The sequence below is a fragment of the Canis lupus genome, chromosome 35 (genome assembly GCF_048164855.1).
Source record: "Canis lupus baileyi chromosome 35, mCanLup2.hap1, whole genome shotgun sequence".
In the NCBI taxonomy this organism is placed as follows: Eukaryota; Metazoa; Chordata; class Mammalia; order Carnivora; family Canidae; genus Canis; species Canis lupus.
Genome location: NC_132872.1, coordinates 13,193,281 through 13,220,709, shown reverse-complemented (window position 1 = coordinate 13,220,709; position 27,429 = coordinate 13,193,281). Strand labels below are relative to the sequence as shown.

The 27,429-nt window shown below is 36.5% G+C and overlaps 1 protein-coding gene across 3 annotated transcripts in view; it reads left to right on the top strand.

The window, feature by feature from the left end:
- The window catches only part of GRAMD1C (GRAM domain containing 1C), an 88,509-nt gene that overhangs the window by 33,298 nt on the left and 27,782 nt on the right, over positions 1–27,429 (top strand). For 2 of the 3 annotated variants that reach the window (XM_072812435.1, XM_072812434.1), the window contains exons 6-9: positions 2,873–2,953; positions 20,479–20,597; positions 23,483–23,615; positions 26,766–26,928. In XM_072812435.1, coding sequence (XP_072668536.1) covers positions 2,873–2,953; positions 20,479–20,597; positions 23,483–23,615; positions 26,766–26,928 — 496 coding nt within the window. The remainder of the gene's footprint in view (positions 1–2,872; positions 2,954–20,478; positions 20,598–23,482; positions 23,616–26,765; positions 26,929–27,429) is intronic. The other variant, XM_072812436.1, reaches the window with a different exon arrangement.

Genomic DNA, 27,429 nt, shown 5'->3' with positions numbered 1-27,429 from the left:
CCAAGTCACCTCCTAAAGGGATACCCTCCATTCCCTGCTTGTGCACAATATTCTATGCTAATCTGTCATTGTATGTGGTTGCCCCTCTTACCCCTTCAGTTTCGGACCCTCCATCACAAAACCACTCTCATGGACTCCATCACACTTCACCTCATCTGTCATGCTTTTGTAGGCTGCTCCCATTCATGGTCACATTCTTCACCATGCTTGGGCTCTGACACCCGTACCAGGCTACCTCTTTACACCATCACATTCTGTGGGCTCTGACTTATGCCCATCACCCTGTTCTTATTCTAACGCCACGCTCCAGATCATCCTCATACATGGAGGCCCATCTTACCTATTTGGGCTCTGACACTCCACATAGGGCGACCCTTCTATGTGGACAACCTCCTCAACTTTTCTGGTTTTGACATTGTTTTGGGCTACTGCAGCTTCTTTCTCCCTATTTTCACCTCTAGTGTAGATACCTACTTTTCTCTGTTCCACCAACAGCTTTAGGGCTGAACTGTTCAGGAAGGGAAGAAGAGCTAAAAATACATATTCTTAATTTTGTAGTCAATACAGGAATACATTGCATTCCCCGACAAAGTCACCAAACAATTCTTAAACTAACATCTTCTTTCCATGCCTGTGGTCCCCAATCATATTGCTTCTCTAGAGGCAAACACTGTTAGCAGTTTGGTATGTATCCTTTTGGACTTTTTTCCTTTGTGTGTCTATGTGTGTGTGTGTGTGTGTGTGTGTGTGTGTGTATACACAAATTTAAATACACACACACACATACACACACACACACACACACACACACAGTTTTGCTTTGTTTTTAAAGTAATGCTATTTTATACATGTTGTTTTTCGGTTCTCCTTTCTTAAAAAGAACATCTCTTGGAGGTTAGCACATATAGATGGAGCTATTTCTGTTTATTCATGTGCTATATATATTATTTCATAGAATGAATTTACCATGGTTTCCTTGACCATTAGTTCACTTGCAATATTTTATTATTATCAACAGTGCTGCAGTGAATAGCCTGACGCTGCCTTCTTAAGCTCATGTGTGACTGTTTCTCACATGTGTAGTGAAATTTCAGGGTCAAGCATTTTAATTTTAATAATAACAACAACAACTAGCATTTGCCAAACAAATACTGTTCTAAATACTGTTTTAAATTCTTTACAGATATTTTCCCACTTAATTCTCACAAAAATTTGTTATTATGATTATTCTTATTTTTCTCAGATGAGGAAACTAAGGAAAAGGAAAGTGACCCAAAGTCATAGAGCTAAGTGGTAGAATGTGTACAAGAATGTGTACAAGAATTGATAGCAAGTTGTCTAGCTTAAGAAATGGGAACTGGATGGACTAGGAGATTTTTCTTATCTACATATCTGAACAAAATGTTGTAAGAACATTATAATACAAAAAACCAAAACAGTTTGGTCTAAGAAAAGGAAATAGAAGGTAGTAAGTAGTCATCACTAGGCCACATATTACGTATGTAATTATATTTGGAAAATCTCCTAGCTATATCCTTTTTATGAAGAGTTTTGCTTTATGAAGAGTATTACATAGCAACATTTCAATTTATTATTTGGAAAATAGCACTTTAAAGTGTTTCTATAAAAAGTGTAAATAACCAAAATATTATTTCTTTGACATTTTATTTAGCAAATCAAATATATAACTGAGCTTTCTCATCCCTAAAAATAACTACTCAATCATGAAAAGTCACTAACTATGGGGTCGGAAGAGATGATATACTGTGAGACTGTATTTAGTGCTGTCACTTGTCAGATTTTCTCATAAAAGCCTATTTTAAAACATGACTTTGCAAAATCAATTAAATGCAGAGGAAGAGATGGGGCTAAAAGCAAACATAGAATTATAGATTGAAACATGCTATTTTTTTTCTATAGCATTCAAAGCAAAGTTAAGTTTTAACATGGCTGTTTTATATCTATAATTAGTTGAAATTAAGCATTTTTGAATTTTTTTTAGAAGGCTATGAAAGATGATATGATTTGAAATTAAGATCTGTAAGTTGATCTCTGAAATCCGCTTGAATTTTTTAAAAGATTATTCATTTATTTTGAGAGAGAGTGTGTATATGAATGTGTATGCGAGTAGAGGGATGGGGCAGAGGGAGAGAATCTTCAAGCAGACTCCCTGCTGAGCTTGAAGCCCAAGGCAGGCTCCATCTCATGACCCATGAGATCGTGACCTCAGCTGAAAAACCAAGAGTTGGTCACTTAACCAATAAAGCTACCTATGTGCCCCCACTTGTATTTTAAAAAAATTCTATATGTATACTTGGTTCAAATGATCGCCAAATCCTTTGGAAAGTTCAGAATTAATAAATTTTATTTTTTCATAAATTTTTAAGATTATTGTAATAGTTAAATTATATCTACATAAATACCTGTTTCAGGCTTCTTGAAAATTAGATTTCCTGTAAGATACAGTTTAAAAAATTTTTTATTTTATTTGAGAGACATAGAGCGTGAGTATGTGGGAGAAAAGGTAGAGGGAGAAGGAGAGAATCTCAAGCCGACTCCATGCTAGTGCAGGGCCCAATGTGGGGCTCAATCTCACGACCCTGAGATTATGACTGGAGCTGAAACCAGAGTCTGATGTTTAACAGACTGAGCCATGTGGGTGATCCTGTAAGATAGTTTTTAAAGACACCTTGTTCATGCACCAATTACCTGTTTTTCTCCTATGGTACCAAAGAGTAAAACAAAAATAATATATGAGGTTGCTTTAACCATAGTAAGTGCCAACAGATTTTCATGATAGATACTCTGCCCTGCCCCCCACACCTGCTTTTTTTTAAAGACACTAAAATTATCCTACTATTTTTCTTTGCAGTTTTTCTTTACATCTTTTGGTGCCAGAGATAGAAGTTACCTCAGTATCTTTAGGTTGTGGCAGAATGTACTGTTAGACAAGGTAAGTGTTCATCCCAGAGGCAGGTGCTTATAATAGCAACCTCGCAGTCTGTACCTCAACAGTGTGATTTGAAAAGCTCCTTTTTATTTTTCTGGAGTTCATTTTGACTAGACTGTTCAAATTCTAAGATGAAACATGAAGCAAAACAGAATCTATAGTTAGGGTAAGATGTTAATTTTAGGGCAGCCTGGGTGGCTCAGTGGTTTAGTGCCACCTTCAGCCCAAGGCGTGATCCTGGAGACCTGGGATCAAGTCCCATGTCAGGCTCCCTGCATGGAGCCTGCTTCTCCCTCTGCCTGTGTCTCTGCCTCTCTCTCTCTCTCTGTTTCTCATGAATAATAAATAAAATCTTTAAAAAAAATTTTATAGTCTCCCCTTCAAGACCCACAGTGGATGTCTGAAACTGCAAATAGTACTGAGCCCAATATATATGTTATGTTTTCTCCTATACATCCATACCTATGATAAAATTTAATTTACAAATGAGGCACAAAAAGAGATTAATAAAAATAATTAATAATAAAATAGAATAATTATAACAATATACTGTAATAAAACTTAAGTGAATGTGATATCTCTCCCTAAATATTTTATTGTAATATACTCATCTTTCTTCTTGTGATGATATGAGATGATAAAATGACTGCATGATGAAGTGAAGTGAGGTGAATGACAGGCATTGTGATGTATCTTTAGGCTACTACTGACATTCTGATGGTATGCTGGAAGGAGGACAATCTGCTTCTTGACTGTGTTTGACTGTGGGTAACTAAAACTGGGGCAAATGAACCTGTGGATAAGGGGAAACTACTGTAATCCCCAGGGTAACCACAAGAAAATAACTTTAAATATATGGTAAATGAAACACCAATGTATATAGTACATTAAAATGGTACCCTAGAACTATCTATTTAACATATAAGAAGGCAGTAATGGGGGAATAGAGGGACAAAAAGGCATAAGGTACATCGAAAACAAATAGCAAAATGGCAGACATTATGTTAAATCATTAAGCATAAATAGATTAGGCACTTCAATCAGAAAGCAGAGGTAGGCAGAAAGAATGAAAAAAAAAACATTAACTATATGATGTTTATATGAAACATGTTAGATTTAAAGATACAAACAGATGGGAAAAAATACACCATACAGATAGAAACCAAAAGACAGTGAAAGTGACTGCAGTAGTATCAGACAAAATAGACTTTAAGACAAAACTTTAGTAGTGACAAGGTTATGATATTTCATAATAATAAAAAGGGTCAATCCATTTGGAATTCATAACAATTATAAACTTATATGCACCTAATAACAGAGCCCTAAAATATATTAAACAAAACTAGCACAATTAAAGAGGGGAAATAGAGGATTCAACAATAATAGTTGGAGATTTCAGTACTCCACTTTCAATGATGGATAGTACAACTACAGAGATCAACAAGGAGATAGAAGATTTGAACACAACTATAAACTAGAACTAAAAAACATCTCTGGGGCACTCCATTCAAAACAAAATATACATCCTTCTCATGTACACATGGAACACTCTCCAGACAGACCATATGCTAGATCATAAAAGAAACTTTAATAGATTTAAGAGGATTGAAATAATTCAATGTCATGAAATTAGAAATCAATAACAGAATTTGGGAAATTCATAAAAAATGGATATTAAACAGAACATTCCTAAATAACCAATGAGTGAAAGAAAAAATCACGAGAGAATTTAGAATATACTTTGAGTTAAATGAAAACAAAAGCACAACATATCAAAACTCATGAGGTACAGTTAAAGTAATACCTAGAGGGGATTTTATAACTATAAATACCCATATTAAAAAAAGAAGAATGACCTCACATCAGTAACCTAACTTTCCACTGTAAGAAATTAAAGCAAGGAAAACAAACTAAACATAAAGCAAGTAGAAGCAAGGAAATACTAAATACTAGAACAGAATGAATGTAATAGTAAAAAAAAACAAACAAAAAAAACAAAACAAAAAAAACCAGAGACAATAAACAGAACCCAAAGTTCTTTCTTTGAAAAGATCAATAAAATTGAACTAGACTAAGAAAAAAAAGATTAAAATTATTGAATTCAGAAATGAAATTGATAACATTACTACTGACCTTTCAAAATGAAAACAGTTCATACTATGAACGTTGTATGCCAACAAATTAGTTAACCTAAGTGAAATGGACAGATTTGTGACTAGAAAGTTATAAACCATTGCAATGGACTCCTGTAGGAATAAAAAATCTGAATTGACCTATACAAGGAAAGAGATTGAATTAGCAATAAAAAAATCTGCCCACAAAGGAAAGCTCAGGCCTAGATGGTGAATACTGGTAAATGTTTACGGTAGAATTAACATCAGTCCTTCACAGAGTATTTCAAAAAATAGAAGAGGAAAGAACACTTCGCTGCAATTCAGTCTATGATGCCACTATTACTTTGATAACCAAGTCCAGACAAAGAACATCACAAGAAACCTACAGGACAATATTTATGTTCATTGTGTCTATGTTCATTTTGTCTATGAATATAGACATAAAAATCATCAACAAAACCAAACCAATTTAGCAAAGCAAATTCAGCAACATATAAAAAAAGACTTTATGCCATGACTAGGTAGGATTTATACAAGGTTGACTGAACATATGAAAATTAGTATATGTAATATACTATATTAGTAGAATAAGGGACAAAAACCATGTGATCATCTCAGTCAATACAGAAAAGACATATGACAATATCCAACATCCTCTCATGATAAAAACAAAACAAAGTAGGACTAGCAGGGAATTTCTTTCACATGATAAAGCTCACAGCTGACATACTTAATGGCAAGAGACTAATGCTTCCCCACCTTCGGTCGAGAGCAAGACAAGGATGTCCCTTCTTGCCATTTCTATTCAACAGTGTGTTGAAGGTTCTAGCTGGGAAGATAGGGAAGAAAAATAAGTAAAAGACATCCAGATTAAAATTGAAGAAATAAAACTATCTCCACTGGCAGATGATTTGTTTTTGTATATGTAAAATTCTAAGGAAGTCAGTAAAAACCCATTAGAACTAGTAAGTTCAGCAAGTTGCAGAATATATGATCAAAATACAGCAATCAGTTATACTTTATACACTCACAATGAACAGTGCAAAAATCAAAAAATTAGTTCACTTATAATAACATCAAGAAGAATAAAATACTTGGAATAAATTTAATAAAAGAACTTTAAGATGAACACTGAAAGCTATTAAATATTGTTAAAAGAAATTAAAGAAGACAAGTGAAAAAAAAATCTCATGCTCATGGATAAGAGGACTTGATATTGTTAGGATGGTGATACTTCCCAAATTGATCTGCAGATTCAGTGCAATGCATCCCTATCAAAATCCCAACTGGCATTTTTTTTAAAAGAAATTAAAAAGCAGATCCTAAAATTCATATGGAAATGCAAGGTACCCAGAATAGTCAAAACAGTCTTGAAAAAGAAGAACAAAATTGGATTAATTAGTCTGTTATGGCTGCCATAACAAAATACTACAGACTGGGTGGTTTAAACAATGTAAATTTATTTTCTTACACTTCTGGATGCTTAGAGGCCTAGATCATGGACTAGGCAGGGTGAATTTTTGGTGAGACCCCTCTTGTTTTCTTGCAGCTTGCTCACTGTGTCCTCACATGGCTTTCCCTCTGTTCATGCACACTCCTGGTATCTCTTATATAAATACCAGTCCTATTAAGGTAGGGCTCCACCCTCACAACTTCTGTCTTAGCTCAGGCTGCAATAACAAAGTGCTGTAGACCCAGCGGCTTAAACTACAGAAATTTATTTCCTCATAGTTCTAGAGGCAGGAAGTCTGAGATTGGGATGTCAGCTTTGGTTGGGTTCTGGTGAGAACACTTCCTGGCTTTCTCATTGGGTTCTGACACAGCTTGGGAAGGAAGGAGAGAGCCAGAGCCAGAGCAAGCAAACTCTCTGTCATCTTCTTATAAGTGCACTAATTCCATCATGAGAGTCCCACCCTCCTTTGCCTCATCTAAACCTAATTATCTCCCAAAGGCCCCACTTCCAAATACCATTACATTGGGAATTAGGGTTTCAACATATGAATTTTGAGAGGACATAATTCAGTCCCTAGCAAACTCATTAACGTTAATTTTCTCCATAAGGCCCCTATCTCCAAATATAGTCACATTGGGGGTTTAGGGCTTCACATATCAATTTTAGGGGAATGTAATGCAGTCCATAACATTGAAGGATTTGCACTTTTTGTTTTGATGTTTACAAAGCTGCAATAATCAAGGCAGCTGGTATAAGTGTAGACATATACACTAATGGGATAGAATTGAGAGTCCGAAAATAAAATCTTACACTTATCAGCCCTAAATTGATTTTTGACAAGGATGCCAAAAACAGTTCCACAGGGAAAGAAGTCTTTTCACCAAATAGTATTGAGACACATACATTGAATTGACACATACAAAAGAATGAATTTTGATTCCTGCTTCAGACCATATACTAAAATTATTTAAAAATGAATCATAGACCTAAGTGTAAGATCTTAAAGTATAAAACTCTCAGGAGAAACTGTAGCCATAAATCTTCATAACTTTTGGATTTTAGACAGTGGTTTCTTAAATATGACACGAAAGCTCAAGTGACAAAAGAAAAAAATAGATAAATTGGACTTCATCAAAATTAAAAAACTTTTATGCTTGAAAGTATCCATCAAGAAAGTGAAGATAGCTCATGGACTGGGAGAAAATATTTGCAAGTTGTATATCTGATCAGGTATTTGTATTCAGAACATATAAAAAAACTCTTAGAACTCGACAAGAAAAAGACAATCCATTAAGAAAAATGGGCAAAGGATTTGAATAGTCATTTCTCCAAAGAAGATATACAAGTGGTCAACAAGTGCATGCAAAGATGTGCAATGCCATTAGCCATTAGGGAAATATAAAACCACAACAAGATACCACTTCACACCCAGTGGGATGGCTGAAATAAAAGACATTAACAAATGTTGAGGATATGGAGAAATGGATTTCTCATGGGGTGAGGTTGTAAAATTTTGAAAACTTTGAAGAACAGTTTGGCAGTTTCTCAAAATGTTAAACAGAGTTATTGCATGACCCAGCAATTCCACTCCTAGGCTTTTACGCAGGAGAATGAAAAGTGTATCTTCACATAGAAACTTGTGCTTGAATATTCTTATTCAGAAAGCCAAAAAGTGGAAACATCCTAAATGTTCATCAATGATGAATGAGCACAATGTATATTGTATTCACACAATGGAGCATTATTCATCAATAAAATGAGTGAAGTACTGATACATGTTACAACATAGATGAACCTTGAAGCATTATGCTTTGTGAAGAAAAGTCAGGCCCCAAAGAACATTTATTGAATGATTCTGCTTTTATGAAATGTCCAGAATGGGCAAATTCATGGAAGTAGAGAGTCAATTTGTTTCCAGGAAGAGGAAGGAATGAAAAGTGACTGCTAATGGATTTGGGTATCTTTTGGGTGGATGAAATATTCTAAAAGTTGTGGTGATAGTTATACAGCTCAGGATATGCTAAAAACTTCTGAATTGTAGACTTAAAGTAAATTTTATGGTATGTGAATTATAGCCCAATAAATCTGGCATTTTAAAAAAAATGGCTTGGTGGGGGTGGAATGGAGATTTTCAGCCAATGAGAAAGGCTCCTTTAGGGGCACCTGGGTAGCTCAGTGGTTGAGCGGCTGCCTTGGGCCCAGGGCGTGATCCTGGAGTTCCCAGATCGAGTACCACTTAGGGCTCCCTGCATGGAGCCTGCTTCTCCCTCTGCCTCTGCCTCTGTCTCGCTCTCTGTGTCTCTCATGAATGAATAAATAAAATCTTTAAAAGAAAAAAGAGGGCAGCCCAGGTGGCTCAGCGGTTTAGTGCCGCCTTCAGCCCAGAGCCTGGTGCTGGAGACCCGGGATTGAGTCCCACGTCTGGCTCCCTGCATGGAAACTGCTTCTCCCTCTGCCTGTGTCTCTGCTTCTCTCTTTCTGTGTGTATGTGTGTGTGTGTGTGTGTCTCATGATTAAATAAATTAAAAAAAATAAAAAGAAAAGAAAAAAGAAAGGTGCCTTTGCTGCTGGAATTTAAACACCGCAGGCCAGAACTTTACCTCTTCTCCCCACTCTCCAGCTAAGCCCCTCACTGGAGTGGATAAATTGTGCCTCCGTGGCTCTTAGAGTTGAATGTTTTTCAAACTTTGCGGCAGCTGCTCTGGTCAAGGACTTCTGAACAGTGCCCCACTGGGATGCTTTCACTTTCCTGGAGTGCTGGGGAAATGAAGTGGCTTGGATGTCCCCAGATGGAGGAGGAGGTGGGGTGGGGGAGTCCCATCCCTCAAGCCCAGTCCCTCCTCCCTCCTTAAGGGAAGAGACAGGCTGGCAGAGAAGTACCATGTCCAAGTTTGTCCTACTTTCGTGAGTCTTTCTTGGTATTTGGCCACCTTGGCTCCTTGGAGCCCCTTGCCCATGCTCCTGGCCTGGGCGATGCTTAAGGGTGGTGGGCCATGGGGTGCCAGGTCTGGTGGCCTTGGCAGCCTCCTGCAGGAGTATGGAGTGTCCTCACGAAGTCTTGCTGCCCTACAGCCCTGTGTTGCCCTTTCCAGGTTGTGCTGGGGGAAGCCTCTTTTCCTACGTTAGGCCTGCCATGTTCCGATGCATTGTTACAGTTACAGTGGGCTGCTCTTACTGTTGCCCTAGGGACCTGGCTAATGCTACCCTCCAATGCCAAGTTTTTTGAATGCTCTGGAAATCCTTCAGGTGCATTTGCTCATTCTAACAAGGATTTAAAGACTGCTGCTGCATTTGGGTATGCATCTGATCTGTGTGTCCTCCCCAAATCCCACTTAGTTCATCACAGGTGAGAAAGTTGGGATATATCCTTATGAAAACAAGTAACTCCAGGGAAGTGATAAAGTTCAGGTTTACAGATGAGTCAAGGAAGAAACTGAAATCTGAACTTTAATGAAAAAAAAGTTTAAAAGCTCTTTGAAGTGGAAGAAAGAAAGGTAATTCCAAGGTACTTCTGAGGCTACCAAAGCATTTACTGGCTGAGAATAAAATCTAACCCTCTTTGAAAAGGTCGTAATGTCACCTGTGTTCTTGGTGTGTACAAGAGGAGTATCACCATCTTTACCATAGTTATCTGTTTCAAATCTTTGATATATTTGGTTATTTTTCACATTGAACATGCAACTCTTTATCTCAAGTGGACACCATACTCTCATTTTGTTTTATTTATTCATTTTTATTTTTATTTTTTTAAAGATTTATTTATTTATGGTAGAGAGAGAGAGAGAGAGAGAGGCAGAGACACAGGAGGAGGGAGAAGCAGGCTCCATGCCGGGAGCCGGACATGGGACTTGATCCCGGGACTCCAGGATTGTGCCCTGGGCCAAAGGCAGGCGCTAAACCACTGAGCCACCCAGGGATCCTATTTATTTATTTTTAAATATTAGTTATTTGAGAGAGAAGAGGAGGGAGAGAGAGAGAGAGAGAGAGCATGGGCGGCGGGGGGGAGCAGAGGGAGAAGCAGACTCCCCATTGAGCAGGGAACCCAACTTGGGACTTAATCCCGGAACTCTAGGATCATGACCTGAGCCAAAGGCAGATGCTTAGCCGACTAAGCCACCCAGGCACCCTCCCCCATACTCTCATTTTAATAAACAGAATGGTAACCATTTTTGCTCTTTGCCAAAATAAAATCAATGTTTAAGCATATTGTATGTTAGTACTATATATAACATAATGAAAGTTGGAGGTGAGATCTGTTTTAAAACTGCCCTAACTCAATTTTAAACATTGTAGAATTCACCCAGAAAAGGAACTAGAAACCAAAAACAAAACTACCCTTCCTGTATTCTCCTAGTGACCTTTGAACATTTTTTTTCCCCAAACATACTAATATCTGTAACAATAATAGCAATTCCTGCTTATGAAGTGTTAGGTGTCAGGCACAATGCTAGGTGCTTAGTGCAGTTTTAGTATTGTCTGCAGTTTTACAGTCTTCAGTTGCCTTCTCGCTTTTTATTTTTTTTAAAGATTTTATTTATTTATTTGAGAGAGAGAGAGAGAGAGAGAGAGAGAGCATGGACAGGGGGAAGGGGCAGAGGGAGAGGAGAAGCTCTCCGTGAGGGAGCCTGATGTGGAGCTTGATCTCAGGACCTCAGGGTCATGACCAGAGCCCAAGGCAGATGCTTAATCGACTGAGCCACCCAAGTGCCCCATCCTTCTAGTTTTTAAAAGTGATTTCTTGATCTTTTGTAATACTATTAAAAAAAGAAAAGAAAGAAACATAAAATATGCAGCATAACTATAAAGTTCTATAAAACACACAAGTCCTTTGAATACCATGTCATATATATTCAAAATATTTTGAGAGTCTAAATTCAGAATATTATATTTATGATTACTTGTAATTCAGAATCTGAGAGTAAGAGTAAATATGGCTTAGCTTATTTCTTACATGAGAAGGTCTTAAAAACAAAGCACATTAATCTAGAAAAAAGATTTAGGTAAATGCAACAAAATGATTTTAAAATCGTGTGTGTGTATTTTATTGATTTCTCCAATGAAATAAATCCACAAAAAGAGGGAAAAAACTGGAGACAAATATGGTGCCTTTGAGAAAGAATGCTTTTAAAAATACATTTTTTTTCAGGGTACCTGGGTGGCTCAGTTAGTTAAGCATCTGCCTTTGGCTCAGGTCATGGTCCCAGGGTCCTGCTGAACAGGGAGTCTGCTTCTCAGTCTCCCTCTCTGCCACCCCCCACCCTCCAACTCATGCTCTCTCTCTCAAATGAATAAATAAAATATTTTTTAAATAAAACTATATTTTTTTCATTCATAAGGTTCCTCTGATGCACTGCTTCAGAAAGAACAGTTTATTTCAGATATTTGACTTAGTTTAACATAAATCCTCAATGTTTAGACATGTGTTTAAACTGTCACTGTGGTTATTTTTGCAGTAATTTATAGCTTCAGCTTAGTTCACAACCTTTGAGCTTAGTATTCTCTTTTAGACAGTACATGGGGTGTCTGGGATTTGTGGGGCAAAAAGACAGTGGCAGCTACATTCTTTGATACAAACAATTCATTGATTCTGTCTTTTGTAAATAGCTATACAACCATGTTTTAAGATAAGACTCTAGGCCCTTCCCCACTCTCAGCTATTTTGTTTAAAGTTCTTACTCCTTCCATGCTCTATATCAGAGCCAAACAATCTTGCCACCTGTTTCTGTATGGTCCGCCAAGTAGGAATGGCTTTACATTTTTTTATATTTTTATTAATTATTATTTTTTAGGGGTGTGAGGGACAGAGGGAGAGGGAGAGAGAGAATCTTATGCACTAAGTGATGTGGAGCCTGATGTGGGGCTTGATCTCGCACCCCTGAGATCATGACCTGAGCTGAAATTAAGAGTTGGACACTTAATCAACTGAGCCACCAAGGGCCCCTGGCTTTACATTTTTAAACCATTTTTTAAAAAATCAAAAAAGGAATATTTCATGATAAATTCAAATTTCACTCTCCATGAATAAAATTTTACTGAAACATAGCCATGCTGATTTGTTTATGTATTATATGGATGGCTGCTTTCACACTGCAGCAGCAGAGTTGAGTAGTTGCAACAGAGACCGAATGGTCCACAAAGCCTAAAATATTTGCTATATGACCTTTCACAGAAAGTGAACAATACTACAGCCACATTTATCTTTTTTTTTTTAATGTATAACTGCTAATATTAGCTTCCTACTTAATACCCATTTCCCTTGGAATAAAAATCTAAAATTTTTTATAGAGACCCCATGATCTGGCCCCGGGCCACCACTCCAGCTTCATCTCAATACATCTTCCTTGTTCTTAAATGTTCTGCCTTTCCCCCCTACAATAGATCTTCAAACACAGTCTTTGTGCCTGTTTCTTTTGCCACCTCTAGTTTGAAGTGATGCTTATTAATAAAACTAATCAGGTCCATTCCTTCACCTTTATTTTATTTTATTTATTTTATTTTATTATTTATTTATGATAGGCACACAGTGAGAGAGAAAGAGAGAGTCAGAGACACAGGCAGAGGGAGAAGCAGGCTCCATGCACCGGGAGCCCGACGTGGGATTCGATCCCGGGTCTCCAGGATCGCGCCCTGGGCCAAAGGCAGGCGCTAAACCACTGCGCCACCCAGGGATCCCTCCTTCACCTTTCTATATAACATCTTGCACTTTTCCTCTGTAATATTCATTACACTTATAATTCTTTGTTCTCCTTGCTTGACTATAAACATCTTGAAGATAAGGATCATGTCTGTCTTGTTCATTGTTTTATGTCCAGTGACAAGTGCAGTGTTTACTGTATAGCTGGTTTGCCATACATCTTTATTTACCCACTATCATCTGGCACTCTGTCAATAGTGCCCTTTATTCTCAAAAGTGGACAATAAGTTATAGGGTTATATTATAAATATCTGATGCTCAATAAATACTTTTTGACTCAATTTAGTAAAACCTCAATGATTTAGACTCCAGATAATCATTACATTTAAGTAACAACACTTTTTCAATTCTCTGCTCAAGGAAAATGCAAAATGATGGGGAGAAAACACAGGCATTTAGTTACAGAAACATCATTCAAGGTATGCCCTAAGTTGTTCATTTAACTCAGTTTCTTGAGTTAAGAACAAATGATTATCTTGATACACTAAAGATTCCTCAGTTGCCAAAGGAATGTTATTTTCTGTATACTTGAATTGTTAAGAAAACAGGATTATATATGATTCCTTTTAACAAGGCTTAAAACTTAAAAGTTGGGATCCCTGGGTGGCACAGCGGTTTGGCGCCTGCCTTTGGCCCAGGGCGCGATCCTGGAGACTCGGGATCGAATCCCATGTCGGGCTCCCGGTGCATGGAGCCCGCTTCTCCCTCTGACTGTGTCTCTGCCTCTCTGCCTCTCTCTCTCTCTCTCTCTCTCTCTCTCTCTCTCTCTCTGTGACTATCATAAATAAATAAAAATTAAAAAAAAACTTAAAAGTTTTTTTGTTTAAGGCTCAAATCTTAATCCTTTCATTTTCCCAGTGATACTATCATATTATTGGATTTAGGATTATTGATACAATACAGACAGGATGTGCATAGAATCAAAATGTTCTTTTTGACTATTTTTTTTCCTCAGATAATAATGGTCACTGTTGCCAGTACATGGGGGCTGCTATGAAGCTAGCTCTCCATGCAAATTTAAGAGTACATTTGAAAAAAAAATAAGAGTACATTTGAGAGTAATTATTGTTATTTTTTCTAGAGAGAGAGAGAGAGAGTGTCTGTGTGAGGGTGGGGAGAGGGGCAGAGGGAGAGGGTGAGAGAAAGAATTCTAAGCAGGCTCCATGCTATGAGTAGAGCCCATCCTGGGGCTCAATCTCATGACCCTGAGATCAAGACCTAAGTCAAAATCAAGAGTGGAGCATTAACCAACTAAGCCCCTGAGGTGCCCTGAGGATACTTAGAGAGTGGTTATTTAAATCAAAGGCCTCTTGAGAGCAAAAGTCTGCACCATTTTAAATTCTAAGGCTTAAAAAGAATAGCTTTCAAATTTACTCCTTAAGGGCAGAAGGAGGGGCATGTGTCAGAATTAGGGATGTAGTGATGAGAGGAGCTCTTCAGATGTATACCAACCCTTCCTCTCCAAATTATGATGCCTGTCATTCCAGCTTCTGTTTTGGGAATTGCTAATAGGAGAATGACAAAAGGGTGTCCTGTTGCTCAGGTGCATTGGGGAAAAAAATGGGTTTAAAATAGTTGGTTTGACGGGCACTGAGGAGGGCACTTGATGGGATGAGCACTGGGTGTTATACTATATGTTGGCAAATTGAAATCGAACTCCAATAAAATACATATATATATATATATATATGTAAAAAACATAAAAAATAAAACAGTTGATTGATTGTGTTAGTATATATAAAGAAAGAATACATCAGTCTGAAAGGGACTTGGCTGGACATAGGCCAAGAACTTAGGACTTAGGACAGAAAAATAGTCACAGAGATGAATCATCAGGCCACACCAACATCACAGTTGGACCTTGAAAACTGTCCACCTTTGCTCTGATTGCATGCTTATCATGCAAATTTCTGATTACTAATACCTGACTGCCAAGATAGATGTTGAGGCACCCAGTGTGGCAGAAGGAAAGATTTCTGGTGATTAGAAAGGACTGTCCCCCTATTGTGCATTAGCCTGTTTACCACTGAGTGAATATATGTATGCAGTCTGTGAGTGTGGCTTGTTACAGTCAGCCGCTCTGAGTGCAGCTCCAGGGCGCTGGCATGCTGAGGGCATTCTCACAAAAGGGGTCACTTTACGAAGTTAATGTCAATTCTGAAACCTTTTGACAGAGTGTTATCCAGCCTTCTCCTGCAGACTCCTCACCCTTATCAAATCCCCTTATTCTTTCTTGTGCCTCTCCCCAGTGATCTCACTTCTTTTGGAATGACTTGGAAATCTAGAAGTTTTCCAGTAGTGCAACATTCAGACCTACCTGGAAAAAATAAATGTAAAATCACTATTTTAGTCACATTTTCCATAGAATAGCCTGGTGATGGAGAAGTTTGTATTCTTATAGTGTTCCCTCTTTTTTATCTTTTTGATTAGTAGAGCTCCTCTACCTATTTTCCTTTGGTCAGTGAAGTGTACCTCCTTCTACCTGGAAGGAAGCCAGAAACCTGGATGTGTCCTTGCGCCTTACCTCTTCTTTTCCAACCATGTCATGTTTTTCACTAACTAGCTTGAACCACTACAATAATCTCTGAATGATCTTTTTGTTAACACTGTAATCTGTTACCAAAGTGATAATAGTTTTAAAGGTGTATCTTTCAAAAATACAGTTTTGGACTTTTTACTTTTCTGCGTGAAACTAGTAGGTAGCTTTTTATATTTTAACAGTGTAAACTCCATGTTCTTCCGCAGGGCATATGAGGCTCCTGATGCTCTGGCTGCTTCCCCTTCCCCACTGACGCCTTCTCCTCCTTTCCCCACCACCAGTGCTAGTCATGGTGAGCTGGTTTGCCAGGCTGCTTCACTCCTTGGGACACTTGTACTTGCCATCTCTGTGTTGCTTGTACTTGATCTGTCAGCAACATTCCACTCTACTATACACTCCCTCCGTTTTGAAGCACCTTCTTCTCTTGATTTCCATGACATCATTCTTTCTGGACTTCCCTCTTAGCTTTCTGGTATTTCCCTCATTCTGTTTTTGTTGTACACTCCTCTTCTAGTTAGCCTTTTGCATGCCAGGCTTTCTTGGGGCTCACTCTTGGGTTCTACCTCCCCCCTTAAATTTAGTACTAAATTTGCTATATACTCATCGTTTACTATAGGGAATTTTATATTTAGCAGAAGTATGTAAAATCATTTCCAGTATAGCTAATGTGTATTTTTCTCATAGCAATTTGGTTACCATAGTAGATAAGGATCTCTACTATAGTTTCAGTCTGTGAGCACTACCATAATATGTCAAAAGCACTAATTTTTAGACAGTGACTCTAGCCCCCATATGTGCCTTCTTCAGTTTGAGGGAGGGGTATTCTCCAGTGTTCTGGTCCCTCATTCTGCTATTGCATAAGATGATTAGGTTTTAGCAACCCCCAAAAAGATATCTTTGCAGTTCATTGAGTAGCATTTGATGTTGTCTATACACCTTACTAAATTAAATGGAAAAACTAGGTAGAAATTGGGGCAAGCTTTATTTTTCATTTAGAAAATTTTTCTTTAGGGAAATCAATTGTAATGGGTAGATGAAACTCTCTGTAGTGTTTATTACAGACCAGGTCCCTGCCAGGAAATTATTCTGCAGAAAGTAAAACATATTTTTAAAGGAAAGAACTATTGAGTAATGAAGATGTAAACTTTTCAGTGATGAATAATGTGCCGGCTTCTTATTGGAATGGCTCAATCTGACTGAATAGCTTGCTCTTCCTGCTATATCCTGCCATTCCAATTTATAATACTCAAGAAATAACAATCTGTGATAGTTGTAAAGGATTAATGCACAAGTCTGATGGAGCTGCTACATCAATACTGAAGAAATGGCATATGAAGAAGTAATGATGACATTGCCAGAGTTGAATAGAGAATGTTAGCATGCAGAAAAAAAATTAACCTTTAGTATATTTAATCTCTAAAATGAGATTGAAATAATATTGCAGTAGTCATCTTACGTAAGTGAGCACAAGCAAGATATTTTCATTGGCATTTTATGGTTTCTATTGAGAAACTGAGAACTGTCCCTTTAAATAAAACCCTGTTTACCTATCCTCTTCTAGTAGGAGTGGCTTAGAAACCTGTAGAGTGAGGTTTAACTACCACTTGTGCATTCTGACCTGCAACCTTGGAAAGAGTGCTGATACTACCGACCAGGAAGTGACAAATGTGCTCTAAACTCCAGAACTGGTCTTTCATAAGGAAAAGCCTCTCATAACAAAAAGAGAAGATTGAAGCAGTAATTTCACATAGTTGTCATGAAATATTTGGAATTCTACTGCAGATACAGACTCTGCAAAATACTTAGAATACAAAGCTTTCTGGGCCAGAAATTGATCTTCTGACTTTTGAGTCTTATCTGATTGCTGCTCGGTTCATCTTTATTTTGTTAAAGTACTCTCTGCAGGCTGAACTGGGGAGAGTCTCCACTGTTTGCAGGTAGGTGGTCAGCCTTTGTTTAAAATTTAGGTTGTTTTTTAGAACAACCTATTTAGAGAATCATTATTCAGAGAATTATGAATATCAGTCTGGGTATATGTTTTAATGTTTAAATATTCAGCATGACTATAACCACAGTATTTGTCACTTCTGATCAACTTTGTAGAAAAAATTGTTTTTAACAAATGAGCGGATCTATAAGATGGTGAATTTAAAAAAAGATGGTGGACTAAATGAGTTCTATTGTGTTTTCCATTAATTTACATATATACATACTTTATATATTCATATTTGTATATATAAATATATACTTTATATATAAAAGGTCCTATATGTATAAATTAATAGATAAAATATATTACCCTATTTACTGTTAATTTCTTGATAGTATTTGATAATAGATTTTAAACATTTATTTATGTAGTCAAGTATGATTGTGTTTTTGTTAATATTTTACGTCTAAGTTTCATGTCTGTCACTCTTAGGAAGCAGTCTGAATATTTATCATTAGTTTATCTACTTCCTTAGTGCGTTTTTGGAATAGTTTGATATTTATTATTCCAGAGAAGTTTTTATAAAAGGTCAATCTTCCACAAGTATATTGAAATATTTCTTGTTTCTCTTTATAAAGTTAACCATCCATTTATGAACTGAAGGTATTTAAAAGATAATGTCTTTGAAAAATTGAATTATTGAATATGAACTAATTGCTAATCACAAATGCTTTTCTGGAGTGGGAGTCAGAAAAGGAATGTGTGGGGGATATCTTTAGGATCAAGGACAGTGGTTCCTTAACTTTCACTACCGCTAGTGACCCTTTTTATTTTTTTTTTATGGATGCTAGTCTTCAAAAGACTTTGTCATCAAACAAATGCTGTATACTAAATAATAAAATGTTAGAACACTATTGTTTATTAGACAAATATTATTTCCAATGAGAGTGTCTTATCAGCCTTAAATAACTACTCAAGGCTAATGTAATTCAGATCCAAAGAGCCTTGACATTTTAGTTAGCTTGAATAACTTTATTGTAGGTAACTGTTTGGATATTTTTGATTTTTTGAAGTATTGATAATAATATCTGAATTTTCATCAACTACTCTTGAGGAATTCTAGTAGTCTGGCTATGGCAAATTCGAAAGTAATGCAGAAATTTTATTCTTAATCTCTTTGAGTTTCCATGAAATATAATGAAGGTCATCTAGGGTAACGTAACAAAGATTCCATAGCCACTAAATAGGGAGAAGAAACAAGGAGAAAGAAAAAAGAAGTGGCATTCATCAAGGGGAGTATCAGGGAAGGATTTAAGGCATATGTATGCTTTAGGTCCATTAAATATCCCTGTCTTTTATCCCTGTTATTTTCTGACTGAAGTTTTTTACTTCAGTTAGATAGCAAAACTATTAACTGACTTCTGAACAAGTATTACCTGGGGCACCTGAGTGGCTCAGTCAGTTAAGTGACTGACTCTTGATTTTGGCTCAGGTCATGATTTCAGGGTCCTGGGATAGAGCCCCAAGTTGGGCTTCACACTCAGTGGGGAGTCCACTTGAGGATTTTATTTCTTTCTCTCTCTCTGCCCCTCTCCCATCCACGCAAGCATGTGCGTGTGTTTTTCTCTCTAAAATAAAAATAAATAAATCTTTTTTAAAAAGCAAGTATTAACCTATGTTCTTTATTTATTCTGTATTTGTATGTTGGTTTCCCTCTCCCAAAATATCATTTCTCCACTTTCCCCATTCATGTCCTTCCTTCAGCTCTGCTGAAAACCCTCTCCAGTGTGAAGCCTTATCTGATCACCCTAATCCACAGTAATATTTCTTGCTTTTAGACTTTTAAAGTATGTGATTCTATCGGTACTTTAGTACTTAATATTATAGTCTATCATATTTAACTTAAAATCTCTCATGTTTCTTCAACTATATTATAAGTTGTTTGAGAGCAGGAAGCTTAACTAGTACATCATTTTTATCTTCCATCTCTAGTGCAGTGATACATGTTTGGTAGGTTCTAAATAAATAGTTGTTGAATGAATGAGAGAGATAAAGAATCTTGCCAACAGTTGCCTCAGGTGTTATGCTGTCTCCCTCTACCTTGCTTACTAGTGTATTAACCACCTTAAATGTTTCTAAAAATCAGACCATTGGTTATCATACTATTATTGTTTTTGTTTTGTTATGTGATGCATGAGTGTTTTGTATCAGTTGTTATGATACCTACAAAGAAAGAACACGCTGGATTTTGTTAAAAATAAATCAAAGAAAATACTCGAATTTTAGCCTGCTGCCTTTTATACTTTATGAAAATATAACTTACAGTTTACTGATATATAAGGTTTTTAAAATGGCCAAAATATTCAGATACATTATGAAGTAAGAGGATGGTTCTGAATTGATGATTAGAACTCTGACTACTGATGCAGTGGTCACGGTAGACTGGTTGAATTGTAGAATTTAAATTGCAGATTAGTGACTGCCAGATAGCATGAACAAACTATTCTATGAAAAGGCCATTTTAAATATCTTACTTCCCATTTACAGTAGTTATTATGTTATGCACTTTAAAATCAGCATTTTGTCTACTCCCACTGTCAGCCCTGTCAGATAAGTTTTGTTAACCCATTTTTTTATAGATATAGAGAACTGACATCTAGAAAGGTCAAATAACTACCGAAGTTCCACTTTAGAATCTGTACAACAGGTCATTTTGACTTCAAAATTCATGTTTTGAATCACTGTGTTATTCAATCCTGTATTTTCCGATACTCAGTGTAATTTTTCTGTCATTTTAGAGCTTGACCAGACAGGAATTTTGGCAGTTGCTCCAGCAGAACTATGGCAATGAGCTCGGCTTAAATGCTGAAGAGATGGAAAACTTGTCTCTGTCGATTGAGGATAACGTGCAGCCAAGGTAGAGCAAAGTGTCTTGAAATTTCACAATTTATTAATCATTAATTAATGTAGAATCATTTTACACTCACTAACTTAGAATTTCTATTCATTCACCCTTGGGTGGAATTTACCTCTTTGCAGTAGAATGCAGTGAAAAGTGAAGGTGGTGAATAGTTTGCTAAATTGGTAAACAAATACAGGACATATAAGGAAATGTTAGTTTTGTAACTGTGTCATCTAGGATTTGCTTAAAGTTGTGGTTTTAGTAAAGCGTTTTATTAAGAATCTGGAGAAGTACCTAGTGACGTCTCTGATCTAGATAACAATAAAATCAATTAGCTGGTAGGTATTTTGAGGGATACAAAGATAATGTTTCCTCAAGAAAAAGCTAGTGTAGTGCTTGACATGTAGTTGGCACTCAGTAAATATTGAATATATTGATGAAAGGAGCTGATAGTACTCTGGGGAATGCAAATGATTGTAATATGAGGTTGAAAATTAGATAAAGGCCAAAAGGAGCAATAGATAATGTTATAAAGGAATTCAGAGATGAGAGAGATTTGTGACTGATGGGGATTCATTTAGATGAGTAGACATTTTTATTAACCTGTACAAGTGAAAGTGCATTTTTGTCCAATGGTAATTGAGGTCATAGCAATAAAAACAACTAATGATAAGACATTAAAATTCTATAGTAGTCATTATAAGTGAAAGGAGTAAGTCACTAAAGACGACATGTTGTATGATTCCATTATATGAGATGGAGACCAGAATGAGTAGATCCATAGACACAGACAGTAGATTAGTACTTGCCAGAGTTTGGGGGAAGGGAGAATGAGGAGTTATTGCTAACGGGTATAGGATTTCTTTTTGGGGATGAACATGTTCTAAAACTAGATAGATAGTGGTGATCATGGCTGTGCAACTCTATGAACCACTGTATTGTACACTTTAAAGGGGGTGAATTTTATGATATGTGAATTATATCCTAATAAAACTCTTACTTAAAAATTCTATAGCAAATAGGGATCCCTGGGTGGTGCAGCGGTTTAGCGCCTGCCTTTGGCCCAGGGCACGATCCTGGAGACCTGGGATCGAATCCCACGTCGAGCTCCCTGCATGGAGCCTGCTTCTCCCTCTGCCTATGTCTCTGCCTCTCTCTCTCTCTCTCTCTCTGTGACTATCATGAATAAATAAATAAAATCTTAAAAAAAATTCTATAGCAAATAAATCTTAAAATGGAAGTCTTTCAGAAGTCTCACTATATACACAATTTTTCCTTTATTTAGGTAGCCTCTAGTTATGCTGATCTTCTTTCTATCGTTTCAGCCCAGCATCAATATTTTAGTCTTTTTTACATGTTTGCTCATACATATTTTATTAGTTTTCTGTAAAGTTAAAAATTTCCATTGTACTGCTCTTCTTGTAAAGTTTACTAGTCTCTCTTAGGTCCTGGAGCTGGGTAGAAAAGCAATTGACATAATGCAGAGAGCCTTGGATTATGGTGAAGAAGATCGGGGTTCTAGTCTGGACTTGGCCACCAAGTAGCTGCACATCCTCAACCAAATCTGTTAGCCTTTCTGATCCTCGCTCGACTCATCTCTGAAATGAAGCCATTAAATTAGATGGGCTCCAAGTTCCCTGCCAACTGAAGGAGTTTCTAGTCTTTGAAGAAGAGAATAAATATTTTTGACCAGATACTTTATATGCTCTAAGGTCCAGGTTTTTGAAGTCACCAGAGAAGCTGCTGTTTTCTGGTGACTGCTTTCTCAGAGATGTGACCAGATTCTTATTCCCTCTTCTCCTTTTCCCTTTCTTCCCATTACCAAAAGAAGCGTATCTGTCTCAAGGCTTTATTTAATCAGCTCTTCTATCTTCTTTGTCTTCATTTTTAGTCTTTCCATCACTCTCCCTCCTCCTTTTTTCTTTCTGTATTCTCCACAGCTCACTCCCACCCTTAAAATACTCACATGCAGACACTCAGCTGCTGGGAGAGGCTTGAGGGGCCATTTTTCTAGTTTGGTCCTCTCAGCCCTGCTATTCCCTCCGGCCAGGAGTGACTTAGCAGCTAACCTAGGTATTATTTGGGTGGGGTAGAGTAGAGGTGTTCTTTCCTCAGGATAACATAGCTGAAGATGTTAGGCTGCTACTTTATTTTAGAAAAGCTTTAAGTCTCTATGTAGCGATGGTTATGTAGGAATAATTACTCAATAAATTTGAGACCTGGACATTAGATCAGTTGTACTCCTTTTATGTTTAATAGATTTTCCTTTCTTTATGTTCCTCCCTGAGAGAGGAAAAGTAGGTCCCAGGGCGTTTGTTGTAGTCACATACCTATGATCATTTGAAAGCTGTTCCTTAAACTTTGTCCTTAGGAATGAGAAGAACAAGAAGGTGGGCATGGACTGATTGATGGGGTCTGTGCTCAGATACCAGGAGTTCCCCCTTCTGGGAGGGACTCACCATATCAGCTGGAACTGAATCAGAAGGAAGGAGATCTGAAACTGCCTTCTAGTGTTGACTGTCATTCAACTCAAACATCTACCCTGTACCTTTCAAAGCTTTGTGGTGGTCCATAACTGAAATTTAAACAAACTGTAATATCCATTGCATTAGTTGCTGTTACAGCTGCTTGTACTTGGTTAATTTTTTTTAACGGTTTCTGAAGTTTATAAAAATCTCATATTTTGTTTTCAGAAATAAAGTCATTTTGCATGTGATTTAAGAAGATGGGCTTGTTATAAGTGGGACTTATTTGTTACATTACAAAAAACCATTTGTTGTCGAATGCTTTATAATAGAATGGCAGAGGACCTCAGTGGGGAGACTAAATCACTTACTTGTACAGAAGACTGATTATATTTCTATAATGAAAAATTTTTTTTAATGACATGTTTCCTATAGGAGTCCAGGAAGAAGTAGCTTGGATGACTGTGGGGAGAGAGATGAAAAATTTTCCAAGTCCATCAGTTTTACCCGAGAAGCAGTTAATCGGGTTTCAGAAGCAGAATCAATTGATGCAAATCCACCAAAAGGGGTTAGTGCATGATATCCCTTTTAAAATACGTCTGATGCTGCCATGTTTTAATCATAATGTGAGATCAAATAAAAATACACTGTACAAAATGTTTAAAAATTTAAGATGTTAGGCTACACCTTTATCTTAGAAGAAAGGTTTTAAGTCTATAAGTAGCAGAGATTATATGGGAAAAATATGTGGTTTTGTTAAGAGCTGGATATGGTACAGAATTACCAGACAGTTTCCTGAGCATTAGTCTATAAAGGGAATATACATCATTAAAAATATAATAAGATAGAGGAATTCATAGTTAGCAGAATTTTTCTCAGATTAAGTGGTATGTGTGGTAGAAAGAATCTGTTTTGAAGGGGGAGATGAGAACCCCACACTGCATGCTTTAGTAACAATAGGTGCTTCCTTAGCTGACTATGAAAGCAGGCATGTTTAGTTAATTCATAGTTCTGTTTGATTAATTCATAGTTCAGTTAATTCGTAGTTACTTAGTTTCTTCCTTTATTTTTCCAAGTATCATTAGAAGTCTATTGCTTTTTTTAAAAAAAAAATGTATTTCAATGAGTTTCTATCATTTGAGTCATTATTTATTTATTTGTTTAAATACTCAGTTTGTCTCCTCTGCCAATGGGAGCCCCTTTAGATTGGCTTTTTTGTTTGTGTTTTTTTTTTTTTGAAATGATCAATAATCTTTCATGGGTTCCTTTCTTTCTAGCACAACAATGTGTCCTAGGCTCACTTTGTATACTTACTATCCCAGACTTAGTATCAGCCATTCTCCTAAGGGACCATACTTGTTAGTAAAGAATGGTATTTAGAGACCACATTCTGAGTGCTGAGAGTACTCCTACTGTAGATTGCAGATGCAAGTCTGAGCCAAAGCTGAATTTCTTGGTTTAAAGCAGAGCATTGGTTTCAAATCCTACCTCTGCCACGTGCTACCTGAATGCCCTTAAAGAAGTTAACTTACTTACTTAACATTTCTATGCTTTTTTTTTTTTCAACTATAAGAAGAGGACAGTAATACCCCATAGGATTGTTTTTCTTAAAATGAGGATTAAATAAATTAATACATGTGAAGGTGCTTTGAATGATCCCTGTCACACATTAAATATTCAATAACCGTAAGCTATTATAATTGAAGGTGAATCTGCATATGGCCAGCAAGGGACCTTTTCTCCCCTCTCCCATGGAGCTCCCAGCATCTGTGAATAAGTGTTGGGAAAACACTGAAGCAGAATATTTAAAAGGCCTAATTTAAAAAAGTTATCAACTTGTTTCAGGCAACTGTCATACATGTATCCCAGTCTAATTTTGTATTGTGGATTTCTTGCAAAACTGTTCCATCTAGAGACCCTTAAGGAATTTACTACAGGGAGGTGATTCTGGATGCTAATTCCTTCATATGTTCTCATGGAGAAAACCAGACTACTCAGTTTTAGAGAGGTAACAGGATAGAGATCTCTTGCAATCTCTTGATTCTTTTACAAAAGCCTGACTTTGAGGACTGGATTCTCAAAACTACTAATCTTGAGTCTTTCTACAACCACCTTGGCTTTGTCTTCTGTTCCTGCTCTTGGAATAGTTAATCCATTGGTTCTTGCTTCTAATTTGTCATGTTTCCTTTAAGGAAAAGGAATGGAATGTAGAGGAAGACTTTAATGTTTTAAGGTTGATTATACATTCATTGACATTTAGTATAGATGTTTTCAGGTTATGGCATATAAGTAATATATAAGTTCACTCTTTTTTTACACTCAAGTACAGTATGGTGAGATTCTCAGATGTCGACAGATATCATATATCACTTACTTTGTTTCATTTTTACTTCCAAGAAAGTTGGAAATAACAAAGGGAAAAATAACATTTTTTTAACATTTTTAAGATGAAATAGATCTTTCTTACATTATAAAATTAATATTCATTCTAAAAATTCAGGAAATACAGAAAAGAATACGAAGAAATAAAAATTGTTCGGATACCAACCACACAATTACTTTTCCTAAAAGTATCTGTCTGTATTTTTTTATAATAGGAACCATATCTTAATTACAAACAACAGAAGAAATATATGTGGAAACTAACTCTAGTTAGCATTTGCTAAAGAGGTTCTGGGTCAGCTAAGTAAGCATGTTGCTTTGTAGTGTCAAATTCCCAAATAAAATCAAATCTCAATTTTAGCAGTAACCTCTGCTTGGAGAATCAATTCTCTGACTGGGGTAGAATAATCCTTTCATAAATTGTGTCCTGGGTCCCACTTGTTATTCTGCTCTCTGAGTGGCAAATAGAAACCTGTCTCCTCCCTGGAGCTTCTGCCCTTCAGTGCTACTCAAAGATCTCATGGGGCAGGAAGTGTAAGAATTAGAAATATGCTCTGTGTCATCTACTTACACACAGATAATGCAAGAAGGTACTTTGCTGCATAGTTTATATTTTTATACTGTTCTATTAAACCTAATTATAATACAGCTCTACTTGAATACTAACATGGCAATAGCATTCATATTTTAATGCCTAACATTAAATTTATTATAGAAATGATGTATCTAGATTCAATTATCCCCAGAAAGTATAGATAGTATCATATATTGAATATATTTTAATCCCCACCTCCTCAGTCCCTTAACAGCAAAACCAACTATGTTTTTACAAATTTGCTGTGAAATTAATGTTTCCTGTTAATCTAATCTCCTCTACTGTATTCTTATATGACTCTTACCTCTCTCTTTTCTTTCCCTTTCCCCTGTAGTTACTGGTCTTGAGAATGGGGGAATTCTCTTCCTTGAGATGATGGGGCAGGTATTGTCTGGGGGCACTAATTGGGTTTGATTCCTCTCTTTTGCCCACCCCAAAGCACCTGCTGTTACATTATTTTTGTCCTCTGCTCCCCTTTCCCTGTGCTTAAGTGATTCATTTGATGTTAACTGTGAATTCTTATATGATGTTCTTCATAAATTTATTATTCATTACTATAAAAGAAGATGACTTTAGAATATATTATATTATTATTTACCAATATTTTATGGACTGTATTGGAAATGCGATGCAAACATCAATACATTTTTCAAAGAGCTGTATTTCAAAGCATCTATTAAAGATCTCACTTTAAAATCTAAGCCAATAATCTGTTTTTAAACTGGATTGTTTGCCTTTTAGGGGTTAGGGAAAGAGGAACCTCAAAGTGAGAAACAGATCAAAAAGAGTCCTTTACTAACTTCAGAAAAGAGGTTAAGAAGAATGCCGTCAAAATCACTGGACTTGAATAAAAATGAATATCTTTCTTTGGACAAAAGCAGTACTTCAGATTCTGTTGACGAAGGTAAACAATTTCTTATAAATTTTAATAAAATGTGTCTTTTAATGCTTAATGCTTATCTTTGTATTGGGTGAATACAGATTGAGAATTTAGTTGTATTAGATACATTCTCACTCTATAAAGAACCAAAAGAAAGGTGGAAGTTAATAGAAAATAGGGGAAAGAAGCTGCTAGGTCTAACCCAGCTCCACTTTTCAGAAGCCTAGAGTTTGAAGATCTCTATCACATTTACCTTTTAAAGTTCCAAGCCTTAAGTCAGTGAAGATTGAGCAATGGAAAAGCAAATCTGAATACAAATCTGCATATTGTTATAAATACTATAATTATACTTTGAACTACCAAAAAAGAAAGAAAGAAAGAAGTGAAAGAAAGAAAAAAAAAGGAAGGAAGGGAGAGAGAGAGCTACAAAAGTAGAGACTATAATAAACCAAGTTGCTTAAATGAAACTTTATAAAAAATCATGTTCTCCATACTTTCTCTAAGTTAGTACCTGGGGCTTATCAG